General features: G+C 42.6%; 1 protein-coding gene across 1 annotated transcript; it reads right to left on the reverse strand.

Annotated features, from left to right (window-relative positions):
- Nucleotides 1-6752: 6752 nt before the first annotated feature.
- On the reverse strand, nucleotides 6753-9154 carry LOC148420873 (uncharacterized). Its single transcript, XM_088418515.1, has one exon. The coding sequence runs from the start codon at nucleotides 8943-8945 to the stop codon at nucleotides 7719-7721; it is 1227 nt and encodes a 408-aa protein (XP_088274641.1). The 5' UTR covers nucleotides 8946-9154; the 3' UTR covers nucleotides 6753-7718.
- Between the last annotated feature and the right edge of the window lie 386 nt (nucleotides 9155-9540).

Raw genomic sequence — 9540 nt, forward strand, 5'->3', positions numbered from 1 at the left:
CTGATGCCATTTTTTAAAATCAAGAAATTATCATGAATCTGGTTACTTAAATGGACAAAGCTCCAAAGAAAAATAGAAGTTATAAATCCGAGAGGCACATTCTTGAATAGATAAACAGTTTCTCACTCTCTTTTTTTTTTTTTTTCAAGTTCCTGAAGACTTTGGGCTTGCTGCCTTGACTTTGGCTCCCAACTTTTCATCTCTCTGCTATTCCTGCCATCAGAAGATCTCCAAGTGTCCTGCTATGAGCAAAAGCAATCTAACTTCCATTGTTCCTTGTTTCATGGCTCTTGGCAACCAGAATGTTGTGGTGGTCCATCATTGGTCTTCGGTCTGTTGTTGCAAAGGTATGAGCTGAACAGATTAGAGTTGGAACAATTTCATCAAAGTATGTGGATATTATGTGTAAACCACAAAATAGTATTTTGGGGCTGTTAACCAGAAACGCCACCCCATTTTTTTTACATTTCTTACATTTGAGATGAAGATGGAAAAAAGGTATATGAAATCAGCTAAAAATATGCCTCTCTTACATACTGTATGCAAGAGCAGTGTACATTGGAAAAGGGGACTTGCATCTTGATTTTTAACACACTTCCTGTTAATCTCAGTGGAATTTTTGGGGGTGGGTTATAAATGTATCATGTATTGTTGTAACATGGAATTCTGGACAAATAATCTCAACCAAGTTTAGCTGAGATGCATCCATTGATAGCTCATTAGTACAAATACCCTGTGGTGCATACTTAATTGTGCTGGAAATATAATAATATTAGGAAGAAGGTATAATAGTACGAGTAATATGGGCTGCATGCTTTTAATGTAGTATGCTGTGGTATGCATACTTGGTCAGTTTTGAGGGATAACTTCTATCCCATGCTGTCAATATTATGTGGGAAACTGCTTTTCACATGCCAATTTACATCAAACGTGAAAGTGCTCTATGCATAGAGTCTATCGAGTTGAGCTTCTCAGATCTCTGCGAACATCCATCCCTTTTCTACAGTCACTTATCCCGACTAGGGTAGCTGGCTTGCTGGTACCTATCCCAGATGGCTTCGGGCAGTAGGCAGGGGACAATCTGAAGTGGTTGCCAGCCAATTGCAGGGCACAGCGAGATGAACAACAATTCACACACCCAGTCACACCTAAAGACTATTTAGAGTGTCCAATTCACCTGGCATGCATGTTTTTGGAATATGGGAGGAAACCGGAGTGCCAGGGAGAACTTGCAAACTCCGCACAGAACACCGGACCCAGCTGGAAATAAACTCGCGACTTTGAACTGTGAGGCGAACATGCTAACCACCCTAACACAGAGCCACCCTCTCTGCTAATTCAAATCATTCCCTTGTACCAGATCTCTAAACAAACATCTTGTCCAGTAGGTGACAGAAAATCAATAAATTTTAATGGGAGGAACTAAGTAGTTGAATTGCAAATGAGTAGGCGTTACTTGAAATGTAAGGCATACAATATGGCAATACCACGAACATGCGATAATGTAATGTAGGGAAATTGTTTTGTCACAGTTCCATTTTAACTTCTTGGGTTGGCTCAGATGTATGTACCTTTATGCTAGGAAAAATTGTATGACTGAGCCCCCAACCTTCTGCACCCATGGTGAAGGTCCCTTGAAAATCAGGGAACAGAGCCCCACTTCCCCCTGACGTTGTGAGAGCCGCTACATTCTTGTGATGAAAATATTCAGGTTTTCCGTCAACTGGGTAAATGAAAAGACTTGATGGCAATACAAGTGCAGCCTAAGACATGATTTATCTTATAGACAATTTTAGTATCTTACTGACGTTGTATACTGATTGACAGTCCAGGCCTGTGCTTGATATTACTGTTGAGGTAAGCACATTTTTTATGTGACAGAGATTTGATCAATATCAATGAAATCCCTTAAGGCTAAGGAGAAACTTTAGAAGTATATGAGCATATGATGAGAACGAGCATTACTGTATAACACTTTGTCAATTGTGCAACATGTAAAATGATTGGGTTATGTATTAAATATTCAAGCAACTACTATTACCATTTTAAAGCCAATATGGTCCTATTTTGAACAATGCTGATAGTCTGATAACTCATTCCTGCATAAACAACTTTTCTAGGATTGAAAAGCTTGCTGGAGAATCAAAAGTTGTGTAAAGACTACTTTTTAAAGAAATGGTCAAGGTAGGGATGGAAAAACAGTGCAGACTTTAATAGGAGCAACTACTTAAAAAAAATCCTAATTGTAGGTCAACAAAGTCAACAGTTTTACAGAATACCACAGAACCACAGACTTTGATAAAGGAAATCTATTTTTCAGAACACAACATCGCCTTCCTCAGGTTCTCTTAACACAATACTGTATGAGAAAAATTTTAATATACGAGCGATAACTCACATGCTCCAAGAGAAAACTTGAAATTCCTCAAAACACGCCATACTACTGCACCAGTATCTTGCTCTCCCATTGGTCCGAATCCCTCTCATTTTTTGTTCTGCTCTCCAATTGGCTGTGCTGTACAGTACAGCTCGCTAGTGTACAACTTCCTCCTTTTCGTTCAGTAAGGCCGCTGTCATTATTCACAATCTTGTGAGTGCATGATCCAAAAATACAACACCTAAAAAAAAACAAAAAAAAAAAACTAACCTAACCTATCTACGACACTGGAAGGAGTGTAACCAAATTAATATAATATGACAAGATGATAACAGATTTTATATATATATATATATATATATATATATATATATAAAATTTGTGTGTTAATTCATCCTGCCATATCTCCCTGCATTTGGGTTTTGCTACCACCATCTTTGCTACCACAAAAACACCTTCAAGTTCTGAATGGCCAAGCCATATTTTTACATTTTGGGAAATTATGCACAAAGAGCCCATTGTTGAGATTTTTCCACAATATTTCCTTTTACAGTCTCAACCACACCCACACACAATTCTGTACAGTGTTGGAAGCTCTAATATGGCCGCTTTAAGAACATGTCATTGCAAGCTAAACTGCCAATTACACTCTCTCTCCCTCTGTCACTGGTTTGTCTTTGGACATCTTCTCTTCTCATAGTGTGAACAGTCTTCTGAAGCACATGCTTCGCCACTCATCTGTTTCTCTCTCTCTGTCATTTCCCCCACTCTGTAATGTTATTACAGGTAGTAAGAGTCCTGCTAGGAGTAGGGGAGCGAGTCAGAGAGAGCAGAGATAAGGGGTAGTGGAAGGGAAGACGAATATGGGGAGAAAGTTAAGAGGTAATGTAATCTTGCAGGGGGAAGTGTGGTAATACATCACCTGCCACAGTTAATAAAACGCCATGATACATTGGCTTCAGACAGAAAGGTTAACTGGTGTTTCATATAAATGTATTTCAACAAGCACGTGTGGAGATGAAGCCCAAGCGTGCATATATGCATGTTATTTGCTCACAACATCAAGAACATTTACACCTTTTGGGTTAAGTAGAACCACAAGAGCAGTACAAAAAAGACTATCAAGGACAGTTAAAACAGACTCTCAAATACTGAATGCAGGTAGGCAAGATTCATCATTATTAACGTCGAGCAAATACTTTACATATATTCATGTTACGTCTTCACCAACTGCTCGAAAACAGGCTGTGCGTTTGAATTGAACTCAATGGAGTTTGTGTGGTAGGACACAGTTGCATGTTGGGCAGCGCTGAGGACGCCGTTGTAGTAATGGGGATGAAAAGGGAAATTATGCTCATTTTTGCCTAATCGCCAAAGATAAATAAATTGAACTTTGTCACGTTTCACACAGCAACAGCCAATCAGCTTCTACAACATTCAACGTCTCACACACAGGAGGAAAGAATATATCATGTGACTGATCTGCTCTTACCGCAGTCCTGTCAGCTATCTGAGGACAACTAACAGTCCTGACCGACTCTCCAATTAAAGGGTTAAGACGTCCCGTTAGTCCAGCACAGCTCTAACGCTGCATCGCCAGGCGACGGACATCTGCGTAAGCCGGTGTCGAGGAGGATACGTTCTGGTGCTCACAGCCTTTAAGTTTTTAAGCGTCTACCCATCTTACTTTAATCCGCCGACTCGTCGAGTAACCGTTGAGACGAGAAGGTAGAAAAAATACGCAAATTATATATGGCTGCTCCTCACTCTAAAAGATCATTTGCACTTGTTAAGACCAGAATAGGGTTTAGCAGTCTTATACGACCACTCGGGTACGTTTGTTTTAACTTCAACCAACTCTGAGTAACTAAACTTTAATCAAGAATGGCACTGCCGATGTAAAGGCAATATAATTATTTCACTTACAAAAGACTAGGAGGTTCTCTAATTTTGGTCTATAAAAATGACAGAGATAGAATAAAGAATGAAATTTTGAAGTATTTATTTAGCGAAAGCAAAGCGAATAATTATTCACAGTATCAAAAAGTACATGGCTGGGCCTACCATGCCCTCTTAATACATAATACACAAAAACACATTCAATACATTTTGTCTTTCAGCTAATAAATGATTAAGATAAAACTTCGTCCAAGGCTATGAAAAACCATGCACAAAAACAAGTATAATGAAATAAAGATTTTAAAACATAATGAAAGGAGTGGAAAGTTTCTAAAAAGTCTAATACCAATTTTGAAAGAGGATCAAAGTGATCAGTTTCAATCCTCCTACATTGCGAATTAATGACATTATTAGTTGGGCTATCGGATGGATTTAGAATTTAGAATGACTTCCTTACCGGTTTGCTGCTTGAAATCCTCCGAAGGCTAACAACGTCGCAAGAATTTAAAAAGTGTCCAATTCTGAGAGTGACAGAGTCCTACTCCGACTTGGTGGTTTACACCCGAAGCCTGGAGAGGATCCTCACGCTTTTGGCAGGCAAAGGCAAAAAGGAAGCTACGAGTCTTGGGTGTTGGCCTTTTTATAGGACCTCAATCCCATGACTCGATGTACGCGTAATGGAACATACTTTGAACGATCTTAACCTTAAATGGAGGACTTTGAACGATCTTAGCCTTAATGAACGATCTTAGCCTTAAATGGAGGAAGTGAAAGTGTCACTGTGACACTTTGAGCACTTTTAATCGAACGATCGGACATGACTAATATCAACTCAAGGCCAGGCAGCAGCCTTTCCACCAAGAATAAGCATACATGGGCATTTGTTCCTCTTTTGGTATGCTGACCTGGCAGCTCAGTGTCTGTGCTGGCCGTTTAGTAACTTTCCACTTGAACACACGAACATTCCGATATGATTCAGCTGTATCTTGATCAAAGATACAGTTTAAAATGGTAATAACAAGTTGCATATTTCAAATCAGGCTAAAAAAGGCAATAACATATCATATGTGCACATTTACAGAATAAACATGAACATAGGTCTTAACATTTGTGATCAATTGACACTTTTTCCAATGGCAGTTACAGAGTAATATTGAGCATGACTTATTGCTAAAAGCTTGCTTTGATCTTATGGCCTCACAATGTGTCTACATTGTGAGTTGACTTCATGGACTTCTTTAATGTTGGTTGTCTTCAGAGATGATTTGGTGTCTGCTGTTTATGATATATTTATTTATAATATATTTATATTATATTCATTTATTTGTTTTATTCCAGTCGAGGTCAATTCTGACTGGTATCTTAAGCCAATAATTTACATGATAATTTTACATCAATTTGGCTCAATGTTACATCAACATGGCGCATTATTCCATCACATCGCTGCACTACCTGCGTTCACCACTATGTGTCGCCATTGCCCTCATCACATGACACCCCCTCCTTGGATTCAGTACCAGGCAGCCTTGGCATGGCCATCCCGGAGAACCCTCAGAAGTCGTAGTCCAACTGATGTTCCCGCCTAATCTCGTCGAGCAGATCCTCAACCCCAGTGTTGGATGACTGCGAAAAGTCAGTCATCATAGCCAATGTGGATACATGCAATGCAGCATGCAGAGATAGCAGGGGCGAGTCGGCTCGAGGAGAGGCATCAGTGGGGGGAGCCAGGTCATCATCATCCACAACGTCCTCCTCCGAATCCCCATGGGTATCCCCATCATTAAGGTCTCCGCAATCGCACACCATGGGCGAGCGAACCTGGGGTGACAGGGTCGGAGGGGAGGTTGCTCCTGACCACATAGGCGAGACCGGTACAATTACCGGGCTCTTAGGTTGCACTGGGATGCTCAAGGGGACCTCAGTGGTAACAGCGGGAGCCGACTCAGGGACCCCGGCGTCAGCCACCGGAGGACTCGGCTTGGGCATCCTTCTAGGGCTTGTAGCGACACAAAGACCACTGTTGAGGTGAGAGGTAATACAGCGACTGGAATCAGGAAAACGCCAAGTTAAATGAGTCAAAGAATGAACATAACCGAGCGCAGTACTTCCATCCCGGACAAGAGATGGAGGCAAACGTGAACTGCCTCGGGTCATCTTAACCAGTTTGGCTCCGAAAATTAGCCCTGTAAATCCTTCCAGGGACAGCCGAAGCTCTGAAAGCAGACATGCATCATTTCTGATATAGACACCATCAGGCAGGAACCAGTTTGGCCCTGAACAGTAGGGTGGAGGGAAGCAACAGGAACCCATGAAGGACTTCCCCACGACCCAGGCGAAGCACACTCGTTCGGTCCCGCACAGGAGACAGGAAGGGAGGCTCACCTATAATTTTCATAACCACAAGATCAAAAAACCGAATTGCTCCTATTCGGCAGGAGCTTCCTTAATTTTTTTGTACATTTTTTGATTGCCCTTTTTTGCCGCTCGCTTCGACCGAGATACAGAAGAACTGTATTACTCGGGAGCTCCAGGTCGTCCAGCAATCACTGGTGATATAATCTCCAGAGACTGGTGAGGACTAGGGAGCGCGATTCTAGCAACATAAGAAGTAGAATTGGAAAGGTTGTGTCCGGTATAATTTGGTATAGCCGGTGGAGTATCAGTGTAAGGGTGCTGTTGTGGTATGGGTGCATGTGGTGGATCAGTGTGAGTGCGTCTTGGTGATGTGGGTGTTTGGGGTGTGTATGTATGAAGTCTAGGCAAATTATCATCATGATTGGCATTCCGAGGTGGAAGGGTAAAAAATGCAGAATAAGTAAAGAACCAGGCAATTAAAACCAATTGACTAACTATACCAAGCCATAGTAACAGGGAGATTATTCCCCATACTATGCCCCATAGTACTAGCTTGACTGTGCGTATAACCCAGACTTGGCTGGAGCTGGTGCGGCACTTAAGCCGTGTCACCAGGCCCATAACATACAAAGCCAGAGCCATGGCTAGCACACCTTCAAGAATAGTAGCCCCGTAGACTAGAGGGAAGAAAAAGGCAGACACAACGTCTAACACCAGCCAGCAGAGCAGCAGGACAGTTTCCGCTATCCCCACAGCTGTGTTGAGGTTGATTTTCACTCGCCCATGCATGTACACAAGAAAAAGGCCCATGCCATACGTGTAAGTACGGAACAGCAGCCTTAATACCAAAACTTTGGATATAGAAACAATTAGAATTAAAGGTCGAGTAAATTGTCGCCAATCCCAATAGCCAGTGCAGCTATATCCTATCCAAATAGCAAAAATTATCCAAAATTCAATTTCATTACTTACTTCAGTGACGGTGCCAGGTCGTCCGTAAGTAGTATCATTAAGATTGTTTGCCATGGTTCAGCAAGGTTACCTTTCCACCTTTGAGTGCTCAGCTTGGACCCGAGAGACCAAGTGACTAGCGTGCCGCTGAGCCGCGGCTCTTATAGGCAGTTTGGCTCCACCCCTCGGGCGCGGTTTCATTTCGTGGGCTGGCTTTTGCATCATTGGAGGTTGTCCTGGGTCGTCCCCTCGGTGAGATGAATCGCTGGACTCCGCCCTTGGTGATGAGGTAGATACATCCTGCAACGGCGATGATTCCGATCGCCAGCAGAATCCATCTCCACAGTCCCCCAATTGCTTCAGCCATCCAATCTCCAACAGCAGACATCCCTTCCCCCACAATCTCAACGCTGGTTCTAATGGCTGCCTTGGTGGTTTTGACAAAGGCCAGGCCAACCACTTCGTACCATGCGCAATCATGGAGGTCAGTGCCGCTGCCACACTGCAGCCAGTGTTCAGCGGGGGAGTGACAAGTCCCGTTGTTGTAGATCTTATTCGGGCCCACCCAGTCGTAGCCAATCACTTCCTGTCCCCAGCACAGGCTCCTTCTGAGCGCGTGTCCTTCAATGATTTGGCGAAGGGGATGAGGTTGATTAGGCCGGTACCTTGTGGGTGCAGTCCGATGTTTTGCGATGAACAGTTGGTAGTCTTTCATCCATTTCTGGCAGAAAGTCTCATTTCCGTGTCGATTGCGTTTCCATGTCCCGTCGGACTGCTTTGTCCAAAAGGCTCCTTCATCGTCAGTAGAACCGTCATCAGGAAAGTTCTCTTGACAATAATCTTTCCACTGGGGCCAAGTGTTGCAAGGTCGTCGGGCCAAAGTAACTGAACATTGAGTCTTTTCTTTGTTACAAATCATCCTCCAAGGTCTAGGAGTGGCATACAAGTACGGAGTGTACGAGGGCCAAATGTCCTGTTCTTTGGAGTAGACAGTTGCAACATACTGATACTTGACCCAGTAGTTGGTCGACACATTTAGGCAAGGCATTACATATTGTTTCATTTCAGTTTTCCAAAAACCCCACCATGTTCTTGTGAGATCTCTGGTGTGGAATTCTTTCCATTGCTGTAAGATTCCCTTCACAGTTTTGTTGGTTTTTAGGCCAGAACAATTATATAACCATTGCACCGAAATTAGCTTTTGAACTTCGTATAGGGGGCACCTTGGTGAGTTCCCTACAGACCATTGTTGTTGGTGCAGAGCGTCGTAGATTCTATCTGCTACGCATTTATCAATTTTGTCAAAATCATTTTGTGGTACAGACATCAGATCATCTGGGTTTGGGAGTCGCTGAACCCACATGTTCTGAGGCGTTTTGAAAAAATGGTGAGAGCCTTGGGTGGTTCTATATTCATACCAGAGGTCAAGTCTTTTCTCCCATAGCCAGGGGAGAGACACATTCAACCAATGTTCATAATCTACTTTAGTTATTGGTTGGATGGGGGAGTCTACCCAGAGGTTTGCTACCTCAAATTCAGGGTTAGAAATGCTTGTGGCTACTAAAACCTGGAATTGTTCAGTACATTTACTGCCAACATTCCAATAACACTTTGAAAGTTTTTGTGCCAAAAGACATACATTTGTTACCTGATGCTTTGTTATGTCAAGTTTGTGTTTAGCTAGAACTTTTATAGATCTCCCCAATCTTTTCTTATTTCTAGCTCTAAACGGCGCATGACGGTTAGCGGGGACTGGTGCCGGAGTGGTTAACAATTTTTCAGGCACACAATTTAATTTCAAACAACTCCAACAAGGTTCCCACTTAGGGCGGAAATCAATACAAGTGTTATTAGGTTTTGGAGCGTCTCTTACCCAATTGGTCCCCTCGATCCATTCTCCGTCATCACGCCCGGGAAGGGGAGAGCAATATGACGAATAGTGCCATTTTCCTGTTTCA

This window comes from Hippichthys cyanospilos, chromosome 7, assembly GCF_059441005.1.
Source record: "Hippichthys cyanospilos isolate Australia breed blue-spotted pipefish chromosome 7, RoL_Hcya_1.0, whole genome shotgun sequence".
Lineage (NCBI taxonomy): Eukaryota > Metazoa > Chordata > Actinopteri > Syngnathiformes > Syngnathidae > Hippichthys > Hippichthys cyanospilos.